The following is a 17,679-nucleotide window of genomic DNA, read 5'->3' as shown; positions in this document are numbered from 1 at the left end:
AATTCCTTCGTCGAAAAATTCGGCCGCCTGCGACTTCAACCACTTCGTTACCTCTTCTTGCAGCTGTTCGTCGTCATCAAAACGCTGCATAGCCAGCCACTTCTTCATTGCTGGGAATAGGTGGAAGTCGCTCGGTGCCAGGTCGGGACTGTACGGCGGATGAGGAAACAACTCCCACTGAAAAGATTCAAGAACTTCACGCGTGACATTTGCCTTCGATCTTCGTCGTGAACATTGGTTCGGCCATTTTTAAATCTTATGACCCACTGTCGCACTCCACCTTCAGTGATAATGTTGTCCCCATACACTTCACACAGCTGCCGATAGATTTCTATCGGTTTACAGTTTTTTGCTGTCAGAAACCTTATTACTGCACGCACCTCGCAGCTCGCGGGATTTTCAATTAACGCAGACATTTCAAACCGTCACAGTATCTTAACGGAGCACAGCACGAACCTCTCACTAGCACGGCTAGATGCCGACTGAGCTGCGCAACGCTCTGACCCCAAGATGGCCGCGCTAGCCCCGCCCCTAGCGGACACAGACGAAAACGTAATCTACTTTCTGGATAGCCCTCGTATATATATATATATATATATATATATATATATATATATATATATATATATATATATATATATATATATATATACAGAGGCGTATTTACAATTTTGTTTCGGGGGCGGGGGCTTGGCTAACTTTGTTCCTGGAAAATGCGAAAATTCTGCAAGATATTATGATATAATATAGTAAATACAATTTCGGGGGGTTTAAGCCCGGAAACCCCCTTAAATACGCCACTATAACTATGCCGGCAATTAGTTGAGATGAGATGAATTTGAGTTTAACGTCCCGTTCAGCAGCGAGGCTATACGAGACGTGGACCTACGGATTAACGTGGAATCCGAACCACATGAGCTCCCGCTGGGAATCGAACCCGGATCTCCCGCGCCAAAGGCGCGTATGCTAACCGCTTAGCCACAGAGGAGCTCTGCCGGCAATTAGGGTATGTAAAACCTACTGAATGTGGTGATAGGGTTCGTTCCATTTTCCTCGACATAACTTCTTGAAGAAAATCGATTAATACATAAAATAGGTGTACGCCCTCAATTTTGCTTTTTATAATTTGCGCTAAATGGATATTAAAGACCGCAATCGACTCGACCCATTTGTGCTGTAATATACTGCAATTTTTCTTCGTACTTATATGTAGAGTATCCTTTGAACACGTGGAATTACATAAAAGGAGGCCTGTAATCACAGTGCATTATATAAACCTGTTTTGAAGAGTTATTGTGTTCCATGCAAACAGTGTAATCGCATCGCGAATTTAATCTTATCACTATTTGATAACTTTTTTATTTTAGAGGACAGTGTAACGTCTAATAGCAATTTATAAACAACGCTGTATAGTCATAAAAAGTTAGAGAATAAAACATAAATGGATGTCCATTGAAAATCATTATAGGTACAATTATGAGCTTTGTATTAAACAATAATTTCTTCATGTGGCTCCATATAATGTAGTCGGTAAAGTTATCACATTTGGTGTGAGCGGTCCCATGTTCGATTCCCGGTGACGACACTGTCAGAAAACCGTAATAGCTTTTCCAGGTCAGCTATCCTGCATGAGATTTTCTTCCTTCACACCAGGCAAATGCCGGGATGGTGCCTCACATAATGGTCTCCGGACGCTTCCTTCCTTCCCATTCCTTTTTCCCTCCCCAGTCCCTTGGATAGTGTGATCCCCGAGGGATCTCATCCCTCATAAGTGACGAGCTAATTGGCCATAGATACCGAAAGCCCAGAAATTTAATTCCTGATAATTACCTCATCCTGTATTGATGTAGAACATCTGTCAGTCAAGGTCTGGCTTCTTGACGTTATTATTCAAGAAATATTAATTGACGCGTGACAAGACAATGTCTTTTTAATAAACATTAATTGTTCAATTCCAGTGGGGTCGTCAGGTTTTCTTTTTTCTTTTTAAAGGGAACTTAAGCTTTTGCAGACTTTTTGGTAGCTATTAAACATTATACCTAGATATTTTGTTATGATTTTAAAAATGTTAACGTACTGTCAAGTACAATTGTTCTAATTTATTGAACAATAGTTCTCAATTAAGAATTGTAAGATAAACTCATATATACATATGGTTATCAAAATAATGGAAACGTATACGTTATTAGCATGGCCCTCGGACTCTCTTTAGTGTATAGTACGCCGTTGTGGAAATAAATCACATAAGTCGTAAATCATTTCTGGAGAAATAAGGGGCCATATTATCTTGTAAATTATATCCAATTGCACTAGCAATGATGGAGGAATAAATATGCAAAGTAGGCCGCTAGATTAGGGAAATTAGGAACAAGATTGATTTTTGTTCATATGTCCAGATTGGGCTTGGAAAACAATACTGAAAAACTTCATTGATGTCCATATTGGCAGCCATCTTAAAAAAAAAAGTTTCTAGTTTTAGGGTTTTCAACAATTTTCGATGTTTGTGGGAAAACCATATTAGTGAACCTTCTTGTCACAGCGTTAAGTTTCCAGTTAATTGAACCGAAAAGTGAAATTAAGTAAAATCTTTCGGTTTTACGTTCCACGATTATGTCCTTTATGTCAAGGGAGGTGATGATTAACCCTTGGAGTACCAAGGTGTAAATTTTACTTAAATGGCCAACATGGGGCCAATTTGACCCCATAGGTTTTTGTGACTCTAAGGCCAGCAAAGAGATCAAATGATATTCTATTGTTTTAATACAAGCAATGAACATTTATTCTAAAGAGGAAAATGTAAATTTAACAATTTACTAGGGATGCTGTCAATGGAATTAAATTAGCATAAAACTTCACGTGAAAAAATACGAAAACACTAATATTTTCTAAGAACAATGTTACTAATGCATCACAACTACCTTCCGTTTTCCCTTTCATCTTTCTCGGTATCAACACACTACAACACACTACAGAATAACACATGAGGTATGGTGTTTATCCAGAACTTCCTGCACTTTTTGCACTTATGAGAAAGCCAAATTACAATAAAAATCACGCTGAAAAATGTATGGTAGCAATGCACTGTAACTACTTTCAGTTTTGCTTAGAGATGCAAAAAAGCCGGCTTTTTTGAATCGATGGTTTTTTGCACATAAAAAGCCGGCTTTTTGGGGAAAAAACGAGAATTTTGGAAATTTTGACTTTTTTCATTTTCATGATTTTTCTGTTTAAATAGCTTTCTTATAGTATACTCTAAAAGTTAAATAAGATTCCATGACCTAAATGCCATATTTCGCTCTGGAATTCACCAGCATGATGGATGGAGCACATGGTTTATGAATTAAAGTAAACATAAAGTACGTAGTATTTGAGGGCAATTTTAGTTTAACTTTATTTTAACTTCTGAATTATCGACATTTTTTCTTCTCTAGATCATTTCTTTTTAGTCATCCGTGTTTCACTTCTTAGAGCTTAGTACTCTAGCTTCTAGCACAAAAGTTAAACTTATGTTTTTCTATATATCCGTCAAAGCGTACGTTCTTCAATATATCCGTCAAACCGTACTTCCACATTTCTGTTATACTGTAGCTGTGCAATGATTTAACAATAATCTTCCGGACACAACCTTGAATACCATTTAATAGAAATAATCAGTATCGGATTTAGAAAAATATTTGGGAGGGTTTTTTTCTGAATGTTTGTTTTTTTCTAAAAATTCCTTACTTTTATTTAAGAGGAGCTTAAGTTTATGAGTACAGGCAAAACAAATATTTCGTTTTGTTTGTATATTCAGCTATAATCTTCCAGATACAACCTTGAAGACAATTTTATACTGTGGCGGATTTAGAAAAGTAATTTGAGAGGGGCTTTTCTTAATAATGCTTAGTTTTTGTAAAAATTCCTAATTTTTTATTTGAGGACAGCTAGAAGTTTATGAGTAAAGGCAAAACTAATATTTAGTTTGTTTTAGAAATTCCGTAATTTCGGGGCAGAGGCTTCAATCCGAAATACATCCTCACCCAAACCCTCTTCGTAAATCAATCACTGCTGGTAATTAGTAATAACAAAGATTTAAAAACGATTAGAAAGGAAGTCGGCCAGGACTCACAGTACACGCACTATCTCTACATTCACAGATGGAATTAAGAAAAAGTTCTGTCAAAATGGTCGAATGCGGGATTGAATCCCGGAGTTCACGATAGAAGCGCGAAAGCTAACCACTCACCCATGTTTGTTGTGCAGTTGTGCTTAACTTAAGTGTATTCTCTCTCTCTCTTACTCTGTGGCCACAAAAGCTCTCCATTGACTTCTGTCCTTATCCAGTTCAATCCAGTTTCTACTCTGTATTTCTATTTCTGCTAAATCCATCTTAATATTGTCCTCCCGTCTGGGCCTAGGTTTTCCTAATGGACGTTTCCGATTGGATTTCCAGTTAAAACTTTGAAAGCATTTCTACTTTTTTCCAATCTGGCTACATGACCTGCCCACCTGAGCCTCCTAGACTTGATGACTCTAACGATGTTTGGTAAACCGTATAAATTATGTAGTTCCTCCTTATGAAGTTTCCGCCATTCCCCATTCCCGTTCCTTTTGGGTCCAAATATTCGTCTCAGAATTTTATTCTCAAATAATTTTAGTCTGCGTTCTTCCCTCAGCATAAGCGACCATGTTTCACAACCATAAAGCATAACAGGAATGATTATCATTTTATATATTTTAAGCTTTAAATTCCTTGACAGAATTCGCGACGACGAAATGTTTTGAACTGAATAGTAACAAGAATTTCCTGATTTCAGTCGACATTTAATTTCTTTGTGGGTATGATTTTGGTCTGGTAATACTGATCCAAGATATTTGAATATATCCACTGTGTCGAAAGTATTAATTGATATTTTAACGCATTCATAATTTGCAGTATTACGATCCTTGTGAACTTCCTTGTATTTAGATTCTCTGCATTTACTCATGTTCCTGCAAGCATTTAATAAGGCCTCTGCATTTCTTTCGATTGTTCTCCTATCAAATTTACATCATCAGCATACACCATAACCTGGTGAATACCATTCAACTTTAAGCCCTGGTTCCTATCTTTGATTTTTCTTATAGCGTACTTCGGAACAAAGCTGAATAATAACGGCGATAACGCATATCCTTCTTTCAAGCCAATCTCGACGTGGAAGCTAGTATTTTTCTGCTCGGACTTTACTCTGGGATTCATTTAAACACTTAATAAATCTAGCTCTTTCGGTATTTCAAATTCTGTAAGAATGTTGTACAATGTTTCCCTCCTAACCGAGTTGTAAACCTTTCTAAAATCAATAAACGGTTGATGTACTGGGTAATATTTTTCCATTTCTTTTCGACTATTTGTTGAATGGTAAACATCTGGTCGATTTCGACTAAATCCACACTGATAATCTCTAATAATTTCATATGCGTATGGGGTCAATCTTATTAATAGAATGTTAAGGGAAATTCCTCGATAATTATTACAATCAATTTTGTTGTATTTCTTGTGAATTGGAACAGTGATTGGTTCTTTCACTCTTTTTAAATGTATTCCATAGTTTTTCTTTTTTGTAAAAAAAAAAGTTTCGTAACGATAGTTGAACTTTCTTGTTAAAAATTCAGAAACTTTCAGGACTGGGTAAACCGTGATAGTGGTTATATATTCTATAGCCTAGCACTGGCGCAAATCCCGGGGGGGACGAGGGGGACATGTCCCCCCCAATGTTAGACCTGGGGGGACTGTCCCCCCCAATAATCTGATTTAAAAAGCGCTTTTTCGGATTTGTCTCCGACTGCCCCAAAGGAATGTAAGATGAAATTGATTTCTCTTGGCTTTTCCATTTTTTTTAAAAAAGAATCATATTCTGTAGTATTTCAAACTGAACTTCGTGCTGTAGTGAGTTTAGTAGTCTCATCAATATGTATTAATTCCACTTCCGCTATTTGGGCACAAATTGCAATAAATGCCAGAGGAGGATATGCCCCTCTCCTCATGCTGGAAAGTTGTCTCAGCTGTAGGTACGGGCACAAATTCCGGGGAAATGGGGAGACATGTCCCCCCCAACATTGGAACTAGAGGCTCTCCCAATAATCCGATTTGAAAAGTGCCGATTTGAAAAGTGCATTTTGCAGATAACTGTGATGAGTTGTGTCCGACTGCCACAAAGGAAACTTAGATGAAATTTGTTTCTCTTGGCTTTTCCATTTATAATGAAAATGAAGCCGTGCGACTGTGCGTGACGTAATCTCATATGAAATCTTATCTCCTCCTCTCCCCTAGGCCCTAGCACACGAAGAGTATATAGACTATCCAATGTCAGTAGAACCCATCTTTTCAGTAAATGCGCATTTAATCTATTTGTAGTATCAGCCTAGGCATCTACTCATGCTTCGTAAGCTAACAAACTCTATAGCCTATGGAACTCGGAGGTTCAATGCCGCGTTCACAGAAGCTCTCCACTGACTTCTATTCTTAGCCAACTGGATCCAGTTTCTACTTTGTATTCCTATCTCTGCGAGATTCATCTTAATATTGTCTTCCCATCTGCGCCTAGGTCTTCTTAATAGTCGTTTTCCGATTGGTCTTACCGCTAACACTTTGAAAGCGTTCCTACTTTCTTCCATCCTGGCTACATGTCCTGCCCACCTAAGCCTCCTAGACTTGATGACCTTAACAATGTTTGGTAAGCCATATAATTTACGTAGTTCGTCGTTATGAAGTTTCCACCATTCCCCATTCCCGTTCCTCTTGGTCCGAATATTTCTCTCGGGATCTTGTTCTCAAATACTTTCAGTCTATGCTCTGTACTCAGTAAGCGTATGATTATCGTTTTATACATTTTAAGCTTCAAATCCCTCGACAGAATTCGCGACGACAAGAGGTTTTGAACTGAATAATAACACGAATTCCCTGTTTTTAGTCGACATTTAATTTCTTCGTGAATATGATTTTCGTCTGTTAATATTGATCCTAGATGTTTGAAAGTATCCACTTTATCAAAAGTATTATTTAATATTTTAACACATAGGCTACATAATTTGCCGTATTACGGTCCCGACGCACTTCCATGTATTTAGTTTTCTCTGCATTTACTTCTAAACTCATGTCCATGCAAGCGTGTCTAATAAGATCTCTGCATTTCTTTCTATTTTTCTCATATCAACCCCTACTAAACTTACATAATCAGCGTACGCATAACCTGGTGAACACCGTTCAGCTCTAGGCCCTGGTTGCTATCCTTCATCTTCCTTATAGCGTATTCCAGGACAAAGTTGAATAATAATGACGACAACGCATCTTCTTGTTTCAGGCCATTCTTAACGTGAAAGCTCGTGGCCAAAACTTTTCCTACCCGGACTTTACTTTGGGATTCATTTAAACATGCCTTAATTAATCTAATTAGCTTTTTCGGTATTCCAAATTCTGTAAGAACGTTGTACAATGTTTCTCTCCTAACCGAGTTATAAGCCTTTCTAAAATCAATAAATAGTTGATGTACCGGACTACTGTATTCCCGCATATTTTCGAGTATTTGGCGAATGGTAAATATTTGGTCGATAGTTGATCGATTTCGTCTAAATCCACACTGATAATCTCCAAACATTTCATCTGCGTATGGGCTCATTCTTGCTAATAGAATGTTTGAAAGGATTTTATAGGATGTTAACAGAAGAGAGATGCCTCGATAATTATTACAGTCAGTTTTGTCGCCTTTCTTGTGAATTGGAACAATGATTGATTCTTCCCACTCTTGTGGCAATTCTTCCTTGTTGTAGATAAGGAGAATGAGTTTGTGTATCTTGTTCCACAATTTTTTGCCTCCAGCTAAAATTAACTCAGCCGGAATTTCGTTTGCACCCGAGATTTGTGTTTCTTTAATTTCTTTATAGCGAGTTTTACTTCTATTCGATTGGGTTCTGGAATATATGATTCTGCAGTGTGTATCTTCCTTTCTCCACGCACATTAGTTTTTGGCTGCGTGTTAAGCAAATCGTCAAAGAAATCTTTCCATCTATTTTAAAATGCTATCTGTATCAGTGAGAACTGTTCCATCAGCTTTCTTTCATATATAAGAACGAGGTTGATAGCCTTTCTTAAATTCGTTGACCCCTTTATACATGTCCCGAATGTTTTTATTTTTACTATCTTCAAGTTCCTAAATTTTAGCTTTCAAAATATCGCGTTTTTTTGTTCTAAAAGTTTTGGAAGTTCCTCGCCTGATGTCTACGAAATTTTGTGTAGTTACTTCATTCGGATTTTGTAGCCAACGTAATTTTGTCTGTTTTCTCTTCTCTGCTAGTTCGAACCATGGTTTGTTCCTACGTATTATTTCCGCGTGTCCCAATTTTTCTTTTGAGAGAGGATGTTTTGTAAGCAAAGAAAAGAATTCAATTGCTGGAATATTTTTCTCTCTAATCTTAAGGTTACATCTGTTAAGTAAAGAGTATGACATGCGTCAGATTTCTGAAACGATTCCTGTAATGTTATTGAGATTATAATCATTTTGCTCAAAGAGTATTGTTGCGTCACCCATAATTGATATTCTTTCTTCATAGTTTTGGGGAAGTCGTCATTTATATTATTATATTACTATAAAACAATTTTAACGTGGATCTTTGTGGATGCCTAATTAGAAACATACCAATTATAAATATGCATGTATTCAGATTTCAGAATGTTTTCACGGCAGTGATTTGTAATACTGATATGTACTACTACTTCATCTACATCACCTAATATATAATATACTCTACAACAGTTGATCAGATTCATCTACCGTAATATGAGTTTCATCTCCCTTATCTAGAATAAGCCTCAAATCTGCCCCCTTCCAATGTTGAAGACAACCAATGGCGTATTTAGGATTTTCTTTTGAGGGCTATGCCCAATACAAGGAAGGAAGTGGGCAATTGCCCACCTGAGTTTGAGAATTAAATATATTTTAATTTATGCATAAATTGAAGTTATAATGACAAGAATTACAGATCGATAAATCCTATATGATATGACACAAAAATTTAAAAGTGAATCTAACCCTTTATTCTATTCATACAAGAAAAAGAAAGCATCCTCTTGGCCGTCCTAATTTCCCGGGCTAATTATTCCCCCGTTTTGATTTTCTTTAATTCAAACATTTCCTTCTTTTAAAAATAACTAAACGATATAATTGTTCCTTTGTTATTGTTCAGAACTGAGCGTTCTTCTCAATAAAAACTAACGCCAGTAAGTAAATGAAGAGGCAGCAACATAAAAACTAATACTTTTTCTCCCCAGCAGCAGGATGAGTGTGTGTGTAAAAAACGTGACACCAAGAAAGCAACGGTAGCTACGTGTATTGTGTTAATATCGCATTAATCTACATATAATAATGTTCATATAGCAAGTTTGTTTGTATTTTTTGAATTCATATAATCTTGTGTTTTATGAAATGCAATATATTGAACAGTCTCAAGGCAACGTCGCAAAATTATTAAGAAACCAGCGCCTACACAAGGGTTACAACGACCAAATGGTCCTCCACGCCGGATCAGGATTCTACAGTGCAGTTAACAAGGTAGGTAGTGAGTGCATATTTCAATATAATATTATCCTTGTATCACTTATACAAAATAAGCTTGTAAAAGCAAAGCCTCATTTAGAACGTAAGTGTTAAAAGTGTATTTAATTTGAGTGAAGCATGACGGACAGAATGAAAGAATTAGTTTTCAAGAGAGGCCAAATTAAGGCCAAACTCACTCGTTTTAAACCTTTTGTAGATAGTTTTACAGAAGATCAGAATATTACGCAGTTAGTGTTACGTTACGAGAAAATAAAACAGTGCTATGATGAATTTGATGCAATACAATCCGAAATAGAAATGTTACAGGGTTCATCAGAAATTGATCAGGAAACGCAAGAAAGAGAGCAATTCGAGACTACTTATTTTGATTTAGCAGCTAAGACGGAAGTGTTCATAAATCAACACAGCTCCAGTGGAAAGAAAAATGAAAACAATGAAGCAAGCAATTCTAATCCATCAGTTAGGTTGCCGGTGATAAACCTTCCGACCTTTTCTGGAAGTTACGATGAGTGGTTGTCGTTCTATGACACGTTTCAGGCATTAATACATAACAATAGCACATTGCAGCCAGTCCAAAGGTTTCATTATTTACGTTCTTCTCTACGTGGGGAGGCGCTTGAAGTAATACAAGCCTTGGAAATTTCTTCTGAAAACTATGATGTAGCATGGACTTTACTCAAAGGACGTTTTGAAAACAAAAAGTATATTGTTAACAAACACGTCAAAGCTTTATTTGAAATGCCAATGGTGGAACGTGAGTCGGCTGTTTCGCTTAAATCTCTTTTAGACAGCACAGTAAAACATTTGAGGGCTTTAAAATCATTAGGTCAACCGACAGAAAGCTGGGATGCATTACTTATATATTTGATTGCGACCAAACTAGACAATACAACACATAAGGAGTGGGAGAAAACACAATCAACGAATGAATTACCGAACATGTCACAGCTGACACAATTTTTACAGCAGCGTTGCCAAGTTTTAGACGCAGTTGATAATAAGCGTAGACCTAAAGAGACACCCTCAGTTCCAAGTAACAAATATCAACAAACAAATAAGGCAGGTAAAAAGAGTTCTTACTCAACGACAGCACACGTAACGTGTTCCGACAACAATGCATGTCCCAGCTGTAAAGGCTCACACAAATTATTTCAATGCCAGTCATTGTTGAGAAAATCTATAGGAGATAGAATTAAGGAAGTTAAACGTCTTTCTTTGTGTATAAATTGTCTCAAACGAGCGCATAAGGCAAATGAGTGCTTATCAGGTAATTGTAAAATATGCAATAAAAAGCATAACACATTACTGCACTACTCGCGTTGTCCATCGCCCACTAGAGCGAATGAACCACAAGATGAAAGGGAAATAGGTCAAGGTCAAAACACGCTCGCTGCAACCACATCACTCGGGCAGGAATGTGAAGGTAATTATATTCGTTCTACAAACAGTGGACCGCAGAATCTTAGGAGACCACCAAGCATTATGCTATCCACAGCTGTAGTATATGTTAAAGATAAACAGGGTAATTTTCAAATGTGTCGAACACTTCTCGATTGTGCTTCTCAGTCCAATTTCCTAACAAACAGAATGGTTCAATTATTGGGACTAACAAAGAGTAATAGCGTTGTACACATACATGGTATAGGTAATGCTAATACAAGGTCATGCCATAGCGTTCAGGCTACAATTAAGTCAAGACATAACAATTATTCAGCCACATTAGACTTCATCATATTGCCGCAAATATCACAAGACTTGCCTATGGTTCGTGTAGACACGTCATCGTGGGAAATACCTTCCAACATTGAATTAGCAGATCCTAGCTTCAACATACCACAGCGTATTGACATGTTATTGGGGGCGGAAGTATTCTTTGATCTACTTTGTGAAGGGCAAATAAAACTCAAGGCAGGGTATCCAACCTTGCACAAAACATTGTTTGGCTGGATTGTAGCTGGAAAAATAGACAATCAACCACACATTTCGACAAATGTGTGTCACCTCTCCACAACAGAAAAAATACACGAGCAATTACAAAAATTCTGGACGATAGAAGAATGTTCAACAAAACATCCATTAGGTCAAGAGCAGGCAGAATGTGAAAGACACTTCAAAGAAACACACCGGAGAGACGAGACTGGGAGATTCGTCGTCAGACTTCCCTTTAAAGAAAATGTGGGGAATCTTGGTAAATCCAAGGAGATTGCAACGAGAAGACTTTATTCGATGGAAAAAAGGCTTATGAAGGATCCTGAGAAAAAAAGGGCATATATAGCGTTCATGAAAGAGTACGAAGATTTGGGCCATATGGAAGAAATAACTAGAGCAGAGAGCGATACAATGATGCCAGACTACTATCTTCCCCATCATTGCGTTATGAAGGAGACCAGTACTACTACCAAACTCAGGGTTGTATTTGATGCATCGTGCAAAACAACTTCTGGACTTTCATTAAATGACACGATGAGAGTCGGGCCTACAATCCAAGAAGAATTATTTTCCATAACAACAAGATTCAGGCAACATCAATACGTCATGACAGCTGATATAGAGAAGATGTATCGCAACATTAGGGTACATGATTCAGATGCAAACTACCAGAAAATACTGTGGAGAGAAAACCCTCAAGAAGCAATAAAAATATATCGACTCAAAACTGTAACATATGGTACTGCAGCAGCTCCTTTTCTAGCCACTAGATGTCTTCAGCAACTAGCCATAGAAGAGAAGAAGAATTTCCCTAAGGCAGCAGAAGTTGTAATGAGGGATTTCTATATTGATGATCTTCAAACAGGGACAAACACGAAGAAAGAACTACATGAATTACAAGGTCAACTCACAACTCTTCTGCAAAGAGGTGGGTTTTGTTTGAGAAAATGGTGTAGCAACGACACTTCACTCCTTTCAAAAATACCCAGTGAACTTCAAGAATCAAATTTCACCATTCAACCAAATGATGATTGCATCACAAGAAGTTTAGGATTGTTGTGGAACCCCATTAAAGACACATTTTCTTTCTCTGTCAAACCAAGAAACAACTCTCAACAAATCACGAAGAGGACTATTCTTGCTACAGTAGCGAGCATATTTGATCCCTTAGGATTAATAGGACCAGTTATTCTTAAGGCAAAAATATTTCTGCAACGTTTGTGGGAATTAAAATTGAATTGGGATGAAAAGGTTCCAGCCCCATTGCATTCAGAGTGGGAAACTTTTGAGCAGCAACTTCAAGATTTGGAATCACTATATGTTCAGCGGAAGGTTATTCAAGAAACACAATCGCAGGTAGAAATTCACGGATTTTGCGACGGATCTCAGAATGGATATGGAGCTTGTATATATGTAACATCTAGCACAAAAAATGGAAAATTCACAGCGAACTTACTATGTTCAAAATCTCGAGTAGCACCGTTGAAGAAGACAACTATTCCTCGCCTAGAACTTTGTGCAGCTTTGTTACTTGCACAGCTAACTCAGAAAGTAATACAAGCATTACACTGCAAGATCGATAAGGTTGTTTTATGGTCAGATTCCACCATTGTATTAGCATGGATAAGAGGACCTTGTTCTCAATGGAAGACGTATGTTGCAAATCGTGTAGCGGAAATTCAACAATTGACTTGTAACTATGAATGGAGACACATCAGAACAGAGGAGAATCCAGCAGATCATATATCGAGAGGATTAACACCGTCAGAAATTCTTGATAATGAATTATGGTGGCATGGGCCTTCCTGGTTATCTGAGAAATTATACTTACAGACGAGGGAAGATGTTTGTGACCTAAGCAATGTTCCCGAGCGACGAAAAAATACAGCAGTAATGGTTTCCACAACACCGTGTCAACTCTTAGACAGATATTCATCATTAAGAAGATTGCAACGTGTAACTGCTTATTGCCTACGATTCACACACAACATGAGAAGATCTAATTGTGACAGACAGCATGGGCATCTTACAGTAAGTGAATTACATGAAGCACTCGAATGTCTTATTAAACTATCACAACAACAAGCATTTCACAAGGAATTAAATGCATTGAGATCAGGAAAGGAAGTCGACAACCAAAGTCAACTGAGAAATTTGAACCCATACTTGGATGAGAGGCAAATCATCAGAGTCGGAGGAAGATTAAATGCAGCAGATCTTACTGAAGGACAGAAACATCCTATCGTACTTCCAGCTAACTGCAATTTGACAAAGTTAATCGCCCAAGAAGAACATAAGAAGCTACTGCATGCCGGGCCTCAATTATTGTTATCATCCTTGCGACAATCATATTGGCCAATACGTGGACGGAACTTGGTTCGTCAAGTTGTGCATCAGTGTGTCACATGTTTCAGAAACAATCCTAAAGATGGTAAACAGATGATGGGAGATCTACCAGCTGACAGAGTTCAACCAACAAGACCATTTCTTCACAGCGGCGTTGACTACTGTGGGCCCATTTACCTTAAATCGAGTAACCGACGGGGAGCCAAACTCCATAAGGCATATATAGCACTTTTCGTGTGTTTTGCGACTAAGGCGGTTCACATTGAACTTGTTAGTGATCTAACTACAGAGGCGTTTATTGGAGCATTAAAGCGATTCATGGCTCGTCGAGGAAAATGCGCTAAACTGTATTCTGACAATGCAAGTAACTTCGTTGGTGCAAAAAGGGAACTACAAGAATTGAAGACTTTATTTGAATCAGAACACCATAAAGAAAAATTACATAATTTTCTAGCAGCTGATAACATCACGTGGGTTTTTATTCCAGCAAGATCACCAAACTTCGGAGGCTTATGGGAATCATCAATTAAATCTCTCAAATACCATTTAAAGAGAGCTGTGGGAAGTGCTTCACTCACCTACGAAGAGATGAACACTATTTTGACACTGATTGAGGCTTGCTTAAACTCTAGACCCTTAACACCATTATCAAATGATCCAAACGACCTACATCCTTTAACACCTGGTCATTTCCTAATAGGCGACGCACTCACTACCATGTCAGAACCTAACTTGAAAAATATTCCTGTCAACAGACTTTCGAGATGGCAATACATACAACAACTTCATCAGCAATTTTGGTCCAGATGGTCAAAGGAGTATCTATCAAGTCTTCTAGAACGATCCAAGTGGAGAAGAAAATTTCCCAATCTTCTGGAAGGTGATTTGGTGCTCATCAAAGAAGATAACATTCCACCTCTAAAATGGAAAACTGGACGTATTGTGCAATTGTTTCCTGGGAAGGACGGAATAGTACGAGTGGCGACAGTGAAAACTACCAGAGGTACAACAACAAGATCTATTCGTCAATTGTGCCCGCTTCCTAAGCAGAGTTAATGTGTTGGTGTATTCATAGTGTGTACATTGTGTGATTCATAGTGTTGTGTTGTGTGTGCATTATTCTGTTTATGTTTATATCATTCATTCATAACTTGTGTTATCTATTGTTGTGTATATTAAGTTCATGAACCAATTTAATCATTCATAGATTTGTTGAAGAAATTCCTTCAAGGCGGGCGGTATGTTCAGAACTGAGCGTTCTTCTCAATAAAAACTAACGCCAGTAAGTAAATGAAGAGGCAGCAACATAAAAACTAATACTTTTTCTCCCCAGCAGCAGGATGAGTGTGTGTGTAAAAAACGTGACACCAAGAAAGCAACGGTAGCTACGTGTATTGTGTTAATATCGCATTAATCTACATATAATAATGTTCATATAGCAAGTTTGTTTGTATTTTTTGAATTCATATAATCTTGTGTTTTATGAAATGCAATATATTGAACAGTCTCAAGGCAACGTCGCAAAATTATTAAGAAACCAGCGCCTACACAAGGATTACATCGACCAGTTATAATAAGTAAAGTCCTGTCATGTTGATATCCGCGCATGTTGGTGTGGAACACTAGTTTCGCTTATCAACTCCTCTAGTTTTGGTGTTACTGATGACGGCCAACTTGAATCACAACTGACAACGGTCGATAAAGTATGATATGCGAAATGAAAGTAGTAACGTCAAGAAAAAGAAACAGAGAAATAGAAAGGATGACAGAAAGAACAATTAAGGACGCGGTTCTTACATGGAATGAAATTTGACAAATACAGTATTATTTCTAAACAAAAAGCATAAGAAAATGGAAAGTCAATGACATTCTTAGAAATGGTAAGAAGGATTATTGTTGTACGTGGAATGCATAAAACTAACAAATTATTTCGAGGGGAGAATAAGCCCGATAGCCTCCTAAATTCGTCACTGAAGACAATTCTGATCCCCTGATCCTTCACAGCATTGTTTTTCAACTTCATAAATATTTTGAACATCGCTTATATATATATATATATATATATATATATATATATATATATATATATATATATATATATATATATATATATATATATATATATATATATATATATATATATATATATATATATATATATATATATATATATATATATATATATATATATATATATATATATATATATATACGGGACCGTCTTACCCGTCCCCCCCAATGTTGAAGACAGATTTGCGCCTTTGTAGCCTAGGAAACAATACGCTCAGATGAACCGTCTATTAAGTATATGATCCATGAACAGAAAATTTGATACTTTCCCGATTCTGAACAAGCTTAAGGAACAGTTAGTGCATTACAGAATTTGGAGCATTACCGATTTTGCAGATCCGAAGAACCTGATAGGTGGTAACAGATTATTACGTATGTGATCAATCGGGAGAAATTTGTTCGAAATATTCATACAATGTATTTGAAAGTTAAAACTTTACTGAAAAAATTCAAGAATGTACAGAACTACCCGAAAGGAAACTCTTGATGTGCAGATTTCTCTCATGTTTTTCTTTATTTTGCTTCAAAAAAAGGTTGTGCGATATTTTGAAGTAAAATACTACATACAAATTTGCTAATTATTTGTATATCATTTTAAAATACTTATTGTATATAAGAGACTAATTATTACATATATTGGATAATCCTTTGGAATTCATAGTGTAAATATGTTAAGAATTTTAAAAAATCTTTTTGAAATTCGTGGTTTATTTTCGAGGTTTCATATTATTATATGCATTAACCACTAACTAAATGAGTTTTTTGTTGTAGAGAAGCGAAACAAAGTCTGCTGTATCAGTTTAAAGCAAAATTTTCAAAAAAGCCCAAAATTTCCCAAGCAAAAAAGCGAAGCAGATAAAACCAAGTTTTTTTTTTCAAAAAAGCCGGTTTTTTTCCGAGGCCTTGCATCTCTAGTTTTGCTTCTCATCGTTGTTGCAACCAAGACATGAAATTACACATGAAGTGTGACATTTATACAAAAACTTGCTGCATTTATTGCACTTCCGAGATTACTTGGTGTCATTTGTTGATCTAGGGCACAGACTATACCTACCTCGTTTTGCTGGAACTCTTTCATCCTCAGACTCGGTTTGATACTTTACTTTTCTTACGTCCCTTCCAGTAAGTCTTATAGCCTGGACTATGGAATCCTTTTAGCCTTGTGGCATAGTTTCGATATGTGAAGCACGGCATTCCAACTGCGGTGCAATCAACTGTCTGCCCAGTTCCTTTAGCATAGGCGCCGACTTGGGCAGGACACTTTTGCCCCCCCCCCAATATTTAGAGGTCGGGTCCTTGCGCCCCCAATATAATCCGGCCGAGGAAGAATTAACAAAGAGGAGCAAGAATTTCTGTCGTAAACTTCGTTATTCCTTTAATTCAACGTTAGGAACAGCCTTCTAGGGATGGGCACGAGTCGAACTAAAACGGAGCGAAATGCTGGAGCCGGCATGGTTGGGATGAGCCATCGATTTGCCCTAACTGAGCCATCAGCTCTGTTTGGCTCAATTTGTGTGAGCCATCGGCTTAGATCGGCTCACCCAGGCCGACAACCCTAAGCCCGAACCGAGCAGTTTTGAACATGTTTGGCCAGCGCCCTATAACTTTTAACAATTTTTGGCTCGAGCCAAATCCTTGCTTCTCCGGAACTCAAATTCAGAATCTCATGAACGATGACCATGCCTCTTAGACTTCACGAGACACGTATTATACACTGTGTTATAATAATAATAATAATAATAATAATAATAATAATAATAATAAT

The 17,679-nt window shown here is 37.2% G+C and overlaps 1 protein-coding gene across 1 annotated transcript; it reads left to right on the top strand.

The window, feature by feature from the left end:
• The first annotated feature begins 9,686 nt into the window (after positions 1 to 9,686).
• LOC145681749 (uncharacterized) lies at positions 9,687 to 14,900 on the top strand. The gene has a single exon (XM_081753359.1). It carries the CDS (start codon positions 9,687 to 9,689, stop codon positions 14,898 to 14,900), a length of 5,214 nt encoding a protein of 1,737 aa, XP_081609485.1.
• The last annotated feature ends 2,779 nt before the right edge of the window (positions 14,901 to 17,679 follow it).

The sequence above is a fragment of the Thermobia domestica genome, chromosome 3, assembly GCF_964235325.1.
Source record: "Thermobia domestica chromosome 3, izTheDome1.hap1.1, whole genome shotgun sequence".
Lineage (NCBI taxonomy): Eukaryota > Metazoa > Arthropoda > Insecta > Zygentoma > Lepismatidae > Thermobia > Thermobia domestica.
This window is presented reverse-complemented; position numbering and strand designations above follow the sequence as displayed.

What these genes read in the sequence shown, in the direction of transcription:
- LOC145681749 (XM_081753359.1), top strand. Translation starts at nt 9,687, where the DNA reads ATGACGGACAGAATGAAAGAATTAGTTTTCAAGAGAGGCCAAATTAAG.